The sequence below is a fragment of the Capsella rubella genome, unplaced genomic scaffold (genome assembly GCF_000375325.1).
Source record: "Capsella rubella cultivar Monte Gargano unplaced genomic scaffold, Caprub1_0 scaffold_6, whole genome shotgun sequence".
Taxonomy (NCBI): domain Eukaryota; kingdom Viridiplantae; phylum Streptophyta; class Magnoliopsida; order Brassicales; family Brassicaceae; genus Capsella; species Capsella rubella.
Window position 1 is genome coordinate 8,265,793 of NW_006238918.1, and position 17,040 is coordinate 8,282,832.

Genomic DNA, 17,040 nt, shown 5'->3' on the forward strand with positions numbered 1-17,040 from the left:
ACAAAAATTCATAATTAGCTAAATCAACACATTAAAAAACATCTATAGCAAGTAGCAAAATGAAAAGATTAAAGAAACCAACTCACATCAAGACGTATTATATTGATCAAATCGGGTTTAAACTTCTCGAATCGAACGATATCTTTAATCTTTTCGCCGTTGAACTCGAGAAAAGATTTAGAAGCAAGGTTCCAATCAACCGGCTTCCTCTTCTTACCGGACAAGACACAATTTTTCCGAGTTTTGTCATATTCATCTTTCACAAGATTAACAAAACTCTTCATTGACATTTTAGTGTCAGGGTTAGTGAGTGTGAGTGTCACACTAGTGCTGTTTGGTAAAAGAACCTTGAGCCTGTAAAACTTATCTCCATCTTCATCTTCATCACTTAGAAATAGTACTCTCCCAAGCGGTCTCTTCTTACTCATCTGAAAATTCAACGCACATGATTCAGAAGATAAGCTACCAAATACCAAACACCATTGTACCGCAGGTACACTGAAACTACAATTTTTCTTGAATTTTCCTTTTTTACAAAATGGTGTGTTAACAATCGTTTGGTAACTTAGAATGCAAGTAACTAAAAGCTACATATACATCATCTAATATAAGTGCCTGTAAACACCAAAAATAGAAGACAAGAATTGATTTGCTTATCTGAAGACTAAAGTTGCCAAATAATAAAAGCACCGCTCGCAGTATCAGTTGAGTAACAGTTCTAATTATACGAGAGCTTGTAAGTAGCAGCAACGAAGAAGACAATATATCACTTAACGCAGAAGAAGAAGATTTCAGAAAAAAGTAGGCCAAGATACATATAGAGTCTTCTTCTTCTTCTTCGCTACTTATTATAACCTCGAGATGAACAAGTCTTAGGTTTTGTGTCGTTTGATTTAACATAAGAAAACATAACAAACAGACAAAAGAATGCAGGTTTTGGCAGTGAAATGAACTTCTGATACCTTAGATTTTGCAAGACTGGTTTAGTTTTGAGTAACCCACGAAACGCTAAGAAGAGAAAAATCAGAGAGACAACTTTGAAGAAGAAGAAGAAGTGAGAGTGTTGGGAAAAAATAGGAAGAGGAAGAGGCTGAGGTGAGACTAATGAAGAGTCGGCAAATTTTATAATGAGTGTTTTTTACTAATAAAATGATTTTTTCTATTGGGTTATTAGTGGCTCCATTACCCAAGACACGCCAAAAGAAATAATGTGAAAGTGTTGGAGAACACTTAAAGCAAAAACTGAATTCTATGTTTAAAAAAAAAATAGTGAGGAACGATGATCGATGATGATGTGTTATTAATATTAGAACTTTAGGAGATACAACAATATATACATGAATCTTTTTCTATAATAGTTAGGATATTCAATTTTACTGAAGTATCTATATCTTCTATGTAACTTTTTCTATATCACAGAGGTTTTGATATTTTCGGTGAAACACCAAACTTTTTTATATTACCAAAATATCTAGAACGTTTTTTTCATTACTGAATTGCTCCGAATCCTTTGCTATATACAAGAGCACTACATTAAAAGAGAACTTTTTTTAAAGTAGTGATCAACCTAAGAGTCAGTCATAGCTGTCAAATGTTGGTATTTCTCCGTTGTCTTCTGCACCTTTTTCATCAACTTACTCAACGAACAATGTTCCTCAGTCATCATATTTTCAGCTTTTCTTTTTCTGTCTCTTGTTATTTCCATCTGCACCAATGCCTTCTCTTGCTTCTCCGTTACGGATATTGGAAAGTGAACTTCCGGTGCACTGACCGACATAGCACCAAATGTCAATAGAAAGCAAGAATCTGTGAGCTTTAAAGTTACAAACTTAACAATTGAAATGAGTTTTAAGGATAACAAGAAAGTGCACGTACCAGCAACCAGGGTATATGAAACAGTTTTCTCTGACGATCACACCATCTAGAGACACAGCGTCTTCACCATTGATGTGAGGAAGAGCTGCTTCAAGATCCTCTGCGGTCTCGTATACCTGCAACTCTCCAAATAATCCATAGAATAGCGTCTCCCTAAGCCCGTGACCAGAGTTTGATTGTACAGTCAGCATCTCTGAAGCTAAATTTATCATGTTCACAGCATAGCCTTTGAAACCGGGTATAGGATCTCCATTTTGCAGGTAAGGGTTATCCATGGCTAATCTCTTCTGAGGATCATTCCTCACAAGTCCGTTCCTCCAAGGTCTGCATGTTTTGATAAGATTTGGCTAAGCAATTGTTTAACAAGAAATCCGAAAGTACAAGGAAGAGTACAAAAATACCTGGTTGCGTCAATAGAAATAACAAGAAACCGATTGGTGATAGGTCGTTCAAGGCTAGCTGCTTCAGATTGAAGCTTACAATACTCATCACTTTTAGGTCCAAATTTTGATGATTTGCACACCAATGAAAGCATTGTGTCTTTACCCAAATATTCTGACAAAACCCTGTCATACCAAATAACTTAAGAAACTGAAGATTTTCCCTAAGCGTAGACACTATTTAATATGATTAGACATATTGTGGCTATAAATTGATGGCACCTGCTAAGGGAGGTGGAGGCAACTGAACCGAGAAGCGCCACAACACCAAATATTCCTTTATTTGAAAGAGTAAAAGACTGTGGAGGCGGAGCCTTTCTGCACAGGCAACAGAAAACCGATGCTGCAGTGTCATCATACTTCTCTTCGATTTGTTTCATCATTGATGCTTTGGTGGATAGGCATTCTGGGAACGATGCACCAAGAGGTTCCAGAGAAGCTGAGACAAAACTCACGTGAACAGGGATAGTGTTTCAGTAACAAAAATAAGAAAAATAATGCAGCTTTAAACCCCATCATAGTTATCAAACATCGCAAATCAAGATAATAGTTACCTTGTAGTGTACTCAATTCGTACTCAGCATGTTCATATTCAGCCTGCAAACATTTTAGGCGCCCATCTATTTCAACTTGGCGTTCTTTGTATATATTGAGTTCTTCTTTTAAACTCTGCAGGACGAAAGAAACATTTTTTCAAATATGCTGCTGAGAGGAACTTGGAATACAAAAGCTAGATTATTCTAGATATTGTTCTGCTTTCACTAACGTATAAATAAGAAAAGTCAATATTTGCCACTGATGACCATACCTCAACGTACTCTGCCATATTTATCAGGCCAGTTTGGCTACTGGGAGCCAATGAAGATGACCTAATGGCCAACACTCCAAACTGTGAACTTTGAGTAGCCCATGTATTTTTGATTCCTGACTCAGGTAGTGTAGTTGTTTTTGAATAAGGTGTGGAATACCCAATCTCATCTCTTTCAAATGTGGGAGAAGATGTTAACTGAATCTGAAAATCGAAAAATAAGAAAATCAATGAGAAAAAGTGAGTTAACAAGACATGAACTGAAAATGCTACCCATAGTAGAAACATATTGCAATATATACCCAATTTCACCAGTTACTAGTAACTACCTTTAAGCTCATATGCAACTCAGGATATCGAGAATGAACGACCCTGAAAGGAAAGACACCTTCATTCTCTGGTAGGGAAAGAGAAGGAACTTTGCAGGATCCGTGGACAAAGGCATATCTGACTGCACTCCCCTCGCTACTTGAATCAAATTCAATGCTCAGTGTATGGAAACACCCGGATTTTTCATCATGATTGATGCTAGTATCCAAACAACCCTCCAAATCCGTCACTTGGAAGATGAGGTTCACGAGATTTGAACCAGCAGCACAGCAGTTGGGCAGCTGATCAAACAAACAATTTCAGGATCGGAGTCAGTAAAGAAACAAGTTCTCGACAAAAGCTTGGAGTCAAGGCACAAAACCAAACTACGCCAAAAGAATGTATACCTCTGTTACAAGTCTTAGCTCTCGTTCCTCAATTTGAGACTCTTTACTGAAGATCACATCATTACCATACAGTACGGAGAGTGATACTGTAGAGAAACAAAGACACTAGACAATCAGCAAATCATCAAAAAAACAGACTGAGACTAGAAAAATATAAACTTGAAGAGATCACGTAACCAGATTTCCCATAGCCTTCTGTGACTCTAAGAAGGCCAGAGAGATCAATGCAGCCACAACCATCAACCTATCAAATGATCAAATAAGAGTAAATAAAACCAAAATGTAAATTAATGAAGAAACTGTGTCATCCATATAGTGTACAATGGTGAGAGCACCACAAAGATATCTTTGCTTTAGTAGAATAAGCTTCTCACACCTTACGGTTGACACCCATCCAGTCTTCGATACGGTAACCAACAATATGTATCAGAACATCAGTCCCCTCTGCAACATGGTTATTATATCCATCGAACATCTGCATCAAAATTATGGTCAACCTGATTAGAAGGAAAAACTAATTACTCTAAAAGAACGTGCATAGACCTATATTATATACCTCAAGGATAAAATCTTCGACAGTAGAACCGGGAAGCAAATTTTCCAAAGCCTTGGGATTATTCACAGAAACTCGTTCCAGAGGCCCGGGATTAACTGAAAGAAGAAAATTTTGTCAAGGAAAATAATTTATACATATTAGAAAGATTATTGGTTCATTTTGCATGTCCTTACAATGTCATTTGATAAAAAAATACAAGCCATAGACTATACTCCCTAATTACATAACTATCACAGATGCGCTTACAGGAAGGTCCCTAACTTAATAGTAGCAACTGAACGATACGCTTCGACTCTGATTTTGTTTCGAGTGCAAGTACAACTTTGACGAGCCATATTGTAATTTTAAATATTGAGCTTCTGCAGATATATACATATAAGTTATAAAGACCAATAGTAGAATTAAAGCTTACCTTTACAAGCAACCGAGACAGAAAAAGGCTTGCCCATTGCGCGTATCTGTAAGGTTGCTTCATAATTTGGTCTGATCTGGTCTAACTCCTCAGTCTCAACAAGCATATTCTGCATTAGATTCAGCAAATCACGAAATGATGTAGACTTATCCAAAAATGTAACTACCGTGAATCGTAATGCTAAACTACCTAGACTATGGACTGTATTTAATTAGTCTATGTCGTTACTTAACATCAACCAGATTATAATCATACCATCAGTGCTTAAAATGGAAGAAGCAATATACCTCGATTTTAAGAATTGATCCACTATTTATCAGTTTGGCCTCAATTTTATCAATCTTGAGTAGGAATCTTGGATTAGCTTCCAGTTCAATTTCCAGGCTCGGAACAGAAGTGAACAGGATTTGGTTTTTGTACTCATCAAAGCAAGTGATACAGAAAGGTGGAAGAGAAGAACCCACCCTGTAGAAACACCATTATATTGATCACGTTCGACAATCCAGATTTTAAGTGAGGGAAAATGAGAAAGGTTTGAAAATGATTATGAGAAGGCCTAACAACCACTGTTTATATATGATTGTACATGCCATTTTGAAAATGGTTATGAGTCTTACTGAACATTGCATGGAAGCGACTCCAGATTATCGTCAAGTTCCCACCTTGCTACCTTCGAAGAAGGCCTAACAACCACTGTTTTGCTGCACTTAATCGAGTTTCCCTGAAGGTAAAGTATTGGGCAGTTACATTATATGAGTACTTGAAAATTAACAGGCAGATAAAGCTGCAAGGTATAATTTCAGATACAAAAAGAAGAGCGTTGAAAGTTACTTACAATGGAGAAAGAAAATTTGTAAGTGCCAGCTTTCGTGAAAAGGTTCGGTAACTTGGACCCAAGTGAAAAGATGTAAAGACCACTAATCCCTTTACGGGATGTAGGAAACAAGCGCTGCGAATACACAGGTTTGACATTCTTCTCACTCGATTTCATATTTGTATCTAGAAATTTTACTACCATGACCATTTCTTCATCCATCTTAACAATATGTTTCTGGTCCAACTTCTTTGACGGTGTTGAAGACGTGAAGCATGCAGGTCGGACAACTGCAACAATTTGTTTTGGGGGAGCTTGCCCAGCACGCACAGAATCATCCACCGGTAATTCCTGTAACATATTGATACGTAAAATGTTACCTATGTGATAAGCTTGTACCAAAAAACAGGTGCTTCGTTTTGTGAAACAATAATTGGAGAGAAAAATGCTTATTGCTCATTTATACACTGTTGCACGCCAAGGAAGTTGACAGCAAACTCTATTACTATAAGTGACTATAGTTTATACTAAATAGTGACTATAGTTTATACTAAATAATGAAACGTTCATACCCCATCAATGCTCAATTCCCTGCAATCTCTCTCATCCAGCAAATCAATATTTGACGGTGCCTTTTCCTGTTGCTTCTCAAGCTTTCTATTCCATTCGTTCGCATCTACAGGTAGGCACTGTACAAAACATTTTAGAATAATCATTAGCTGTATGCAAAAGAGGAGAATAAAAATATATACATATAAAAAATAAAGAACATGGTAATAGTTCAGTGATTGACCTTTCCAGAGTCGATTATAGTGATTGGTAAAGATAAAGAACTCCCAATTTCCAGTTTTGAAATTCCATCGATGATTGAAAGCTTGCAACCCTTGCTCTCAGGGTGATCGATAGGCCTAAAATTAAAGCTATATGACACAGAACTAGCACTGAATATACAGAACTAGTCAAATGATAAAAACAAATCACCTGCATAAAATCCGAGTATCCCCTGCACGAAAGACACATAAAAATGACAGCTCAGCTGCAGCAACTACAGAAGATTATTCAGTTTTGCAGTTTAAAATGATGGTGTAGATGGTACTAACCACCTGCTTCGTCCTCAAATCCTTCTATTAGGAAATAGTCAATGGTTGCGTACACATTGTTATTGTGAACCCCAGCGTAAGCTCCTTTCAGAATCTTTATATTCTGACCACGTTTCCATGACATTCCTTTCCTAGTAACTACCTTGTGCACCCTCACAGCTACAACACAAAAACATTGGAGGTATGAGCACCAAATTCATACAAGACAATAAACTTGAAATATCCGGAAAAAATGCATTCAGCGAAATCCTCAAGTCATTCTACTACAACATCAACATTAGTAAAAATATTTGGATATATGAAAATGCTTAGAATACATGCATTGTGAGTCAATAGTGTTCCAAACAAAGTTTATTTAACTTACATGAAAAACTAATACATACCATCACGCAAAATGCCAAGGGCCTTTTTATCCAGTGATCCAACAATGAGGACAGCTTCATCTTCACCCAATGCAGCTTCTTCATCATGGGTATCATGCATCTTCAGAACCCAGTTTTTAAAATTATCGTCCAGTTGCGCGTAGCTGACAATTTTTTTTTCTTTATAGATCTCAATACTGACATCTGCAAACAAACAAAAATTGTTATAATCTAACTACAAAAGAAGAGGTAAACCATGAGTGCAAAAGGATTTTAAACTGACCATCATCCTTCTCTTTCTCCGTAGATTTATTACCAAAGTTTCTTAGAGCTACTGAGAAAGGATTTTGGCTCGCAAGGTCGGTCTGTACAAAGCATATTCAGTAATAAGTTGTTAAGCAATAAATACGTTAAATAACCTAAATTATGGTTTACTCACTTTGGAGGGAGTTGGGCTAAAACCAGCATCCAAATCTGCAACCACAAAGAGTGCACATTCACGAAACATTAAAAAAAAAAAAACAGATGTACATATACAACTGAAAATGTAAGGACTTCATACCAACAAAGCATTTTACTCTTCGGCAGATTTTCTGCAAAGTAGACGCCTTGGCTCCTCTAACCATAAACGGTATTGAATCCTACATGTATTTATTGACAAAAGAAAAAGTTAAAATCTTGTTTACAAGCATATTCAGCAAAATTTCAATGTACTGCACACCATAATTTGTATGACAAGATAAGACTAACCCAACGGACTTCTGGAAGTAGACGACCAAGCCTTCTTATTGAAACACGACCAAAAGTCTGGAAGCTTTCAGGAACTTTGCATCCTTCCTCTTCTAAACTCTCCAAAATTTTCTCAATGCTTTCTTTTCCCTGCAAAGCTTCGAAAGTGTTCAGTTCTAGAAGGTAATCAAAGGCAATGTTTGCATCTTTAGGAAGGATTGTTATACCTGGACAATTGGAAAATAAACAAACTTCAGGCGAGCATTTGCCACTTCGGTTGTCCCTGGAAACACAAATCTATAGTCAGAATCCAAATAAAGAGATAAAATCTTGGGATGATTACTATTTTTATGCTTCTGTTAGGCGGGTATTTCAACGTTCTCCATAGAAAAATGATATCGGCTCTCTAAGAAATTTTAGAGTAAGAAAAGATTACATATGTGTTGGCTAGCCACAAAACAACCATCACTGCATTTTCAATATAGGAGGCTTGAGCAATTTCTATAATTCACCAAAAACAGAAATATATCTTCATTTTCAAATAGACTTGTTACCAGATACTGAGGCAAAAGCAGCCAGGAGCTTAACTCATAGAAACCTCGTGATCTAAAGAGGGATTTTTACCTTTTCTTTTCCCACCGGAAAGAGTGAAACGAATCTGAAATGAAAATACTTGACCCATAGAGTGTAGGTTGGTAATGGCAACCTCTCCACCTGTTATCTCAGCTAAATCTTCCCCATTGACCTGAAAAAGGTAAAAGTGGACCAGGAAAAAAGTATAAGCAAGAGCACCTAAAGTCATTTATCTTGGAAGAGTAAATAAAGACCTGAAACATAATTCATCTACAAATGATAATCTTAGTAAGAAACAAAACTGATTAGCCAATGATGATTAACAAACCTGAAACTCTACAGGCGTTTCAGTTCTCCCAGTTTTAGAGAGTTCATCACACTACAGGTTGATAAAGCAAATCAAAACAGTCACATTTTATCAGAACAGAAATAAAAGACTCACAGAGAAAATGGTTGAAAGTCAGAAGTATTAGAAAACATATATTAGCTATCAGAAATCCATGAATTTTTATAGCACAGTTTTAGCACTGGACCAACGTAGACAATAATGTACTAAGTTGAAGGTTTGCATGCTTTATGAACTGTTAAAGTCACCAACAAAACTCCGAACAATAATCATGGACAATCAATAGCCTAAGAATACCTGGATGTAAGGAAAGTAAATATCCTTAAGCCTGCACTGGAGTTGATATATTTTTGAGATGTCAAATTCGGATTCAAATATCTCAACCTAGAAAGAAAATAGACCAGCAGTGTCAGATACGCAGTCAATGGCATATCATAGCTCAGTTGTCTGAGAATAAATTTGAAAGTACGAAGATCAAACTGTCAGTGAAAATCATAACTGAAGATGAAAATTGTTGATAACTGGTGAAAATTATAATAAAAGATGAGTATCACGGAAGAATATGAGTAAACAAACTAACAAAATAAAGCGATAGAATCCAAAATTTCAAACTAGTTTAGAAATAAGAAAGTTTTCCCAAAGAAAGATTATTATCCAATTTAAACAGCCAGAATCTGAGGGCCAAGGATTGATGTGTAGGAATTTTTGCGTGGAAAATATTTTTCAGTTACATTTGTTTTTGCATCTTTGATAGTAAATAAGCTTCTGTTTCACGTCATATGGGAACTATGGCAGAAAATTTTGAAAAAGGGTGTACCTTTGTAAAGCTTCCATGTGGTGATAACTCAATTTCCTCCTCTAACGGGTCCCTCATGCCACCATCAGTCTATACATGAAATTCAATATTATTGTTTATGAAACAATGATGACTACAAGAAAATTAAATGAGCTAAACTTTCAAATGATGAATCATATTACCTTCCAGTTTTTCCCCGAGATAGACCGATTGTCAATCAAGGCTTCTTTCTTGAATTGCAAAGTGAATACTTTCTTCGACTCTTTTGTCTTAGACGACACCAAAGTACGCCTGACAGAGAAGAGAGTTCGACACAACAAGACAATGCAGACAATCATAGGTTGACCTCAATATTTATGGGTACACAGAAACTGAAACGCACCTTCCCAAGAACATAGAAGCATAAGGGCCTCCATATCCAAACATCCCAAAGTATGGCTACATAGAAAAGACTTCAAAATTAGTGAAATAACAAGTAGTGAAACTAAAAGAACAGTCCAAAGTGATACATGCCTATGGAGTCGTCCATATTTTAAAGGTACTTAATTATCCATATAATATTTTAAACACAAAAGTTATAAACTTCAAGTAGAAAATGAACCTAAGCTCTTTACTACTAATAAATTACCTTCAGGTATGGTGGTTTCCCTCCAATAGCACCGGTTTTTTGAGATCTATGTAACGACGCCCCGATTTTACCCCTGCACAATTTGAAACAAATGTGAAGAATGTTCAACAAAAAAAAAACAAAAATCAAACCTGTTGTATCAATTTGAGCAAAGAACACTTAATTACAATATCAATCTCAATACGTAAAATATGTGAAAGTAATTTGTTCTATAGAACAATTTTCTCAGTTCATAATCATGGTCCATAGTTTCTGAGCATTTGAATGAAATTAAAGAAACAATCTCACCATTTATCAATAGAATTTTCCTCACTACTGTCCATTCCTCTCCCAGTATCAAAGACTGTAATCCGGTCACCAGAAATATCCACACTACAAAATAGTCAAATGAATTGAAGGATTACACTCAATTTTTATGTCGTCTAACACTCCTAAGATAAGAGCAAACCTAATAAGTTTTCGAGCTCCTTCACGAGATGGCCACACAGCTTGTAAGGAATTGTCCTGTGAATCAAGCAACAGAAATATTAGGATTCCTTATCTGGAACAAACGAGAAATTTATAGATGCAACCCCCAATCTCATCAACAGATCCAGAGAAATAATGTTAGAATCATGTGATATATTGAAGATAAGTTTATCTATTAGCAAAAAATTGTAGTGATTAAAGGGAAACACAATGTGAATCCCTAGATAACCATAGTTGTTGGTTGCAAACACAAAGTGAAGTCAATAATTCTTTTTTTATTTCCTTGGGAACTATCCAGAGAGCAAGACCACATCCACAAAAACAATCCTAGATGAAAATTTTCATGTGGTAAATTTTCATGTATAACTTTCAGAAAATGAAAGTCAAAATCAAATACATAAAGTATTGTGCATTGGTTGGTTTACAACAACACAGTATCCACTTTCCAACACAAACACACACAAAAAAAAATCCATTACGGACGAGAAAAAATAATATTTGAGGTAGCTTAACTGAAACACTTACTATTAGATCAGCGAGAGCTGTCTCAAAGCTATAATTTTCAGGTAATTCTTTAAGAAGATCAGTATCAGGTGTCAAATCCCACAAGTTCTGCACAAACAAGTGTGAACCATTACAGACCCGGCTTAGGAAACAATGAGTCTAGCAAGCATATATGTTTCAGAATAATAATACTGACCTCATACATGCTGGAAGCTACACCAGAACCGTCCTGATGCAGAGGTAGGAATTGAGGCAGAAATAAGAAGATAGAAATAGTTCAGGCACATATCTCACTTTCATCAGGTCATTCTCATGGAACAGAGATGTCATGAACAAATAGAGAGGATAAATATAGAAATAAAATGATTGTCAAAGACTGGAACAAATAGAGAAAAAACTCACATCAAGGCGTATTATATGACACAAGTTAGGCTTAAATGCAGCAAAGCGAACAATGCCTTTCATCTTTTCACCATTTGACTCAAGATAAAATTTTCCGCCCGAGTTCCAATCAACCCTCGTCCTCTTAGACAACAAAACACAATCTTTTCGTGCATTATCGTACTCCTTCTTCACCAGGTTGACAAAATTTTGCATTGCCATCTCAGGGTCTGGGTTAGTAAGTGTGAGTTTCACACTAGTGCCGTTAGGTAGAAGGACCTTGAAGCTGTAAAATATATCTTCATCTTCATCGTCATCCAGAATCAATGATCTCTTCACTGTTCGCCTGCTACTCATCTGAAATAAGAAGACAGAAACAACATGGAAATTAATATCTTTGAATTCCAGTTTAGACACTATCAGGACTACAGTGGAAGCTAAACATGGAAATCATTGATTCCTAAGAACACTAATGGAATCAGCCACACAGCAATCAAATGGTATTGTATGAAAATGGCTAAAGAATGGTTTTTAGATCATTATTGAACGACTTACTGTAAAGAACCTACAAGAACTACAAGACAGACAGCTGCATCAGAAGTGTACAAACGCTTTCTTCCTTACCTAAACGGTTGAAAAACCAAGAGAAATGTGGAAGGTATTCACTGACTTCAGTTGTGAATCATATCAATCTAATACTTGTTCTACACTTCTACTAAACATAAACGCATGTACACAGAATTATGCACATAATATGAAAATGTAACAGGCCAAATCGTGAAGCAAACGCAATTGGAAAAAAAAACCTGGTTAAGAAAGCAGCTAATTAAGTAAGAGAGTCTCGAAAAGGAAGAAGAAAAAGACAGCATGTTATGTAGGTAACTCGCATTTACATACACTGTAAGGATATGGAAGAAGACAGGGAAACAAATAAAAATTGGGTATTTGCAAAACAGAGACTTTATTCCAACCTATGACAAACCAATTCTTAGGGTTTCGTTGTCAATCCCGATCAAACTTCGATTTTGAGAAAAGTTAAACTCAGAACAACACACAGAGAGCTAAAGCGAGAGAGAGGGAGAGAGAGTACCGTAGGTTCGCCGACTTGATTCGTCTCCGACAAAACCCAGGAAACAGAAATCTGACAGGAGAAAGAAGAAGACAAGCGTAGATCAGAACGAATAAGAGGAATTTAACCAAATGTTAAAACCCTATTATGCCATGTGTAGATAGAGCTGATAAAATGAAGTGCTTGGATTACCAAAAAAACAAAAAAAAGTTCACATTTTTTCACATAAACGAGAAAAGTTGAGATTTTTATTCCAGATAAGAAGAATCAGAACACATTTCTCTCAAGTCAAGCGGAGAAATAAGGAAAAATGAAACAAGGGAAAAAAAAAAATCAACTTTTTTGAGAAGAAACAATGGAAGTGACTTGAGGATGATGATAAAAATCTTACCTTTAGAGAATTAGAGTGACTCCCTCTGTTTGTAAAACCCGGAAGAAGAAGAAGAACAAAAAAAAAGGTGTTTTTGGTTGGGAGAAACAACAGAGGAGAAACGTTAAATGAGGGAAGAAGAAAAGAGCAGAGAAGAAGAGACTGTGTGAGAGAGAGAGAGTAATGGAGTGTGAAAGCTTCGGGCACACGTAGTTCCTTTTATCACGTCAGCAAAAAATGCTTTTTCTTCTTTGCTTTTTTTTTTATTCGTCGTCACATCAAATTACCCAAAACATTGAATTTACATTTACATTTACATCTTTAGCATTCAATTTGATACTATTTGTTTTGAGTAAACATTGGGAGTATAATCGTGTTAATTATACTGAGTACTGACATGATTGATGTAATGTGTGGACTCTCTGAGTGAATTGGAATCAAAATATCACGAACAAAACAAAAATTGGAACCAAAAAGGTTCAAGTAACTTAGTTGGTTAGCAACAAGTATTTAAAAGTTGACATTTTTGTTACACATACTAGTAATACACACACTCAACTAAACTCAAAGAGATAAAACCCAATTATTCCAAAAAAGTTTTAACTTTTGTTTAACTCTTTACAAAACCCACTTTGCATATACACCAAAAAAAAGAAAGGAAAAGAGATTTAAGTAAGTGATTAGAACAGAAAGAAACCGGTTTTTAGTCCCACCTAGGAAGTAAACCGGAACTCCTCCGGTTTAATTCCATCAAATGATGAAGTTATTATATTGACCTGGTCTAACCCAACCCAACTAAGCTTCCCGATATACTCTCCCATAACATCTCCGACAATGTATGAAATACCAGAAGATGCAACAACAATAGACGTATAGTAAGCCGCAGATTTGATATAAGCTTTTGAGTGTGGCGGTTTTCGGACATAGACCTTGATCAAACCGAACAAAATCACGCAAACCAGAGAAACCGAGAAAACCGAGATGAGCTTGTAGTTCTTGATTCCGGTTTCGTAGAAGGAGAAAGCATATACTAATGGAGGCATTAGGCCGAAGAAAATGTAAGACATGACCGCTACTAAGATATGCATATGGAAATTAGCACGTCTCCCTAACAGTTCCTTGTACAGATCTTTCCCTTGATCTGAACTGTTTCTTAAATCTTGAAGCTACAAGAAAACAAAAAAAAAAATCGAAAAATCAAGAAACCAAAGAAGCAATGTCTTGCACAAGAAAACGTTTACAAAGTTGTTTTAATTACGTTTTGAGCTAGGACGATGAGCCCACCAGCCAAATTTGCGACAGCAAGAGCCAATATATTCACTGAAACAATACAACTTTAAATCATTACATAGTGTTATTGTTTGTTATAATAATCAGTATTATGATTAGTTACATTTCTTTGATAGACTAAAAAGAAAACGAAGTAATGGTGACTTTACCGGTCGATGAACCAGAGGCAGCTGCGGAGGATACAACGCCGAGGCTGGTGACGGTCTCGGTGAGACCGCCGTAGACGGTGCTCTTCAGCAACTCAACGGCGAATCTTTCTCCGTCCGGCTGAATTTGTGGCAGTGATTGTTTGGTGTTAACACTATTCGTCATCTCTAAATTTACTTCAACTGCATATAAATTGCAGATAAGTATAGTTGTACCAATAAAATAGCCATATAGCAAAACTAAGCCTATACACATTTTTAATTAAGCTCAATGTTATTTTCATTCAAACAGTATTATGACATACTTAATTTATTAATAATTTTGTTTCAATTCATGATAACATACCTGGTTCCTCAACAGGTTTTGCCCTGAAATAATCAAACTGTAAGAACCTTGTTCCTGAAAATTGGATTGAAAAAACAAGGGTCATCAAATTTATAGAAACCAAGCAAACCGAGAGAATTGATCTAGAATCGGTTTAGAAAAGGTTTGATTCACCTAACCGGATGAAGTACTTGAGACAAGCCAAGCAAGTGAAGATAATTCCCTCCTCTTTATCTTCTTCAACATCATCCTCAATACTAGTCTCAGGGAGGACATGAACCTTAGCCGGTGGCTCCATCTCTTCAATGTCGCTTGGTTCATCAACGAGTACATTGGGTTTTAGATCCGTAGACAAATCAACTTGCTTCCCACGTTTCCTTTTCTTGAGAATCACTTTTCTAGTGATACATGAGCTACAACTTGGACAGTAGAGCTCATAGTTGTCTTGTGTCGCAAGCAACTTCTTTAGGTTTGACTTTTCTTCTGAATCCGATGATGATCTCTCGCTCTTTTCTTCTTCTTCTTCTTCCTCTTGTCCTCTTATCTCACGATCTTCTCTGATCTGTTGCCTTTCTTCCTCTAGATTCGCTAAGTTCCTGAAGTTCGACTCTAACCAATATAAACCGTTTTCTTCGTTTGAACCTGATTCTTCATTTGAACCGGATTCTTCGTTTGAGCCTATTTCTTCGTTCGAACCGGTTTCGCTTATAGTAGTCTCGTGTATTATAGGATCTGAATTGGAAACTACCGATGATGTGCTTTCAGGAACAGACTTGTTTCCTGCCAAGGAGAGCAATTCATACCAAAAGACAATATAAATGAGAGATTGATCTACCGGCTAAGCAGGTTTCTGTCCGGTTAAATAATTTGGGTAGTTTAAAGACCAAACAAAAAAAAACATGTCTGAAAATGACAAGTTGACTATAGTAATAGTTGTAGTACCTTGAGATCCATCGTCGTCATCTTCAACTACCACCTCTATCTCGGTGGTGTTGACCTGCGCCGTCGCTGCCAACTTAAATCGAAATTCTCCGGCTGGAACATTATGTTTACCAAACCTATAAGTCTCAAGAAGATTCACCAATAAGTCTGCATCTATAATATCACTCTCTCCGTCCTTCAATCCGAACCAGCTTGCATTGACCGGTAGGTTTGTCTGTTCCATTTCAAGATAAAATGTAATGAACCCGATGCCAAAAAATGTTCTTTTCTTTCCCTAAGAACTTTGAAGGAGAGAAATTTCAGATTTGTTATTACTCTCTTTTTTTTTCTGAAAGAAAACACAGTTGTGCCTTTTTATCCTCTATAAATCATAATATTTTTTACATATGTTTTGAACAAAAACAAAATTTTTTTTTACGTATGCATCTTTACCTATATATGCAAAAATAATACCCACGAGGGAAGCACGAGGCGTTAATGCTACTTAATTTATTTATAGTGTGAGTAACGGCAAGTTGCATCGAATTATTGGATTTTGGTAACTGTCAGATAAATCCTTTTTAGTCTCTAATTTTTGTAATTTTATACTCCAAATCAAGAAAATGTCAGTTAATCATCTATACTATTAATTGGGAAGGACAACTTGAAGCCAAACAGACCCAATTTAAAAAAAAAAAATTTCATGAAATATATTTCAGTTGCCAAACAAAACTAATGACAGCAAAAATGTTTTAATAAATAAATAAATAATAAAAAACAGAAACTATCTATATTTATGGATCATACTAATTTTGTTGCCAAAAAAGTGGAAAATTAAATTCGAAAATCTCCATGTATATAACATATTTAACATTTTTAGATATTTTTAAACAATAATTTAATATTTAATAAAATCTAATCTATAGTATTTTTTATTTGGTTTAATGATTTTATTCAAGTGTTTATGTTATTTGTATTTTGTATAACTCTTATGATATGATATATATTTATTTTGCGTTACAAAAATCATCATATATATTTTTTTGTTTTATATTGATGTTTTAGGAAAAATAAAAGAAAAATAAATATGTTATATATTTTACAATAGCATAAAATATGGAGAAATATTCAACAAAATTGATATTATCTTTAAAAATTTTTAAAATGACAAAGTCTTAAATAAATAATTAAAATGTTTAAATAAAAAAAATCTTTAAACAATCAATAATTATTTTTTTTTCAAAAATCAATCGAATAAATATTTTGTATCACATACAATCTCTTATTTTCAAAATCTTCATATTGAAAATGTTTTTCGAAAATATAGCAAAAAAGATATTTATATATTTCCTTGAAATATAATTAAAAAACCAATATAGCATGTGACCAAAAATAAAATCATCAAATAAAC

The 17,040-nt window shown here is 35.4% G+C and overlaps 2 protein-coding genes across 4 annotated transcripts; both read right to left on the reverse strand.

Moving 5' to 3' along the window:
* Positions 1-1,430: 1,430 nt before the first annotated feature.
* Positions 1,431-13,098, reverse strand: LOC17882032. 3 transcript variants are annotated; one of them, XM_023781332.1, is made up of 39 exons: positions 12,969-13,098; positions 12,599-12,649; positions 11,530-11,865; positions 11,324-11,356; positions 11,149-11,235; positions 10,604-10,659; positions 10,444-10,527; positions 10,156-10,228; positions 9,910-9,965; positions 9,710-9,818; positions 9,549-9,617; positions 9,029-9,115; positions 8,714-8,764; positions 8,437-8,557; positions 8,040-8,095; positions 7,834-7,962; positions 7,646-7,724; positions 7,523-7,557; positions 7,367-7,448; positions 7,105-7,287; positions 6,722-6,880; positions 6,603-6,624; positions 6,415-6,529; positions 6,194-6,310; positions 5,643-5,972; positions 5,425-5,528; positions 5,095-5,272; positions 4,808-4,916; positions 4,396-4,490; positions 4,216-4,314; positions 4,017-4,083; positions 3,840-3,925; positions 3,453-3,734; positions 3,124-3,327; positions 2,870-2,984; positions 2,538-2,754; positions 2,277-2,441; positions 1,876-2,199; positions 1,431-1,766 (listed from the first exon to the last, which is right to left on the reverse strand). In XM_023781332.1, exons 3-39 carry the CDS (start codon positions 11,863-11,865, stop codon positions 1,568-1,570), a joined length of 4,713 nt encoding a protein of 1,570 aa, XP_023637100.1. In that variant the 5' UTR covers positions 12,599-12,649; positions 12,969-13,098; the 3' UTR covers positions 1,431-1,567. The 3 variants fall into 3 exon arrangements, with proteins under 3 accessions (XP_023637100.1, XP_006286349.1, XP_023637101.1); XM_006286287.2 differs by lacking the exons at positions 12,599-12,649; positions 12,969-13,098 and adding an exon at positions 12,480-12,563; XM_023781333.1 differs by lacking the exons at positions 12,599-12,649; positions 12,969-13,098 and adding an exon at positions 12,064-12,127.
* Positions 13,099-13,516: 418 nt separating this feature from the next.
* On the reverse strand, positions 13,517-15,890 carry LOC17883901 (membrane protein of ER body 2). The gene is made up of 6 exons (XM_006289503.2): positions 15,651-15,890; positions 14,883-15,488; positions 14,730-14,783; positions 14,387-14,566; positions 14,206-14,267; positions 13,517-14,113 (listed from the first exon to the last, which is right to left on the reverse strand). The coding sequence occupies exons 1-6, from the start codon at positions 15,871-15,873 to the stop codon at positions 13,661-13,663; spliced, it is 1,578 nt and encodes a 525-aa protein (XP_006289565.1). The 5' UTR covers positions 15,874-15,890; the 3' UTR covers positions 13,517-13,660.
* Positions 15,891-17,040: the final 1,150 nt, after the last annotated feature.

Bases quoted from the DNA above. Each gene is read 5' to 3' on its own strand.
- LOC17883901 (XM_006289503.2), bottom strand. From the start codon at position 15,873: ATGGAACAGACAAACCTACCGGTCAATGCAAGCTGGTTCGGATTGAAG. The intron at 14,784-14,882 runs GTGAATCAAACC...TCCAATTTTCAG, and splicing joins CAAGTACTTCATCCGGTTAG to GAACAAGGTTCTTACAGTTT. The intron at 14,268-14,386 runs GTAAAGTCACCA...GTATTGTTTCAG, and splicing joins TGCCTCTGGTTCATCGACCG to TGAATATATTGGCTCTTGCT.
- LOC17882032 (XM_023781332.1), bottom strand. From the start codon at position 11,865: ATGAGTAGCAGGCGAACAGTGAAGAGATCATTGATTCTGGATGACGAT. The intron at 10,528-10,603 runs GTTTGCTCTTAT...ACTATTTTGTAG, and splicing joins GGAGCTCGAAAACTTATTAG to TGTGGATATTTCTGGTGACC. The intron at 7,725-7,833 runs GTTAGTCTTATC...AAATACATGTAG, and splicing joins TACTTCCAGAAGTCCGTTGG to GATTCAATACCGTTTATGGT.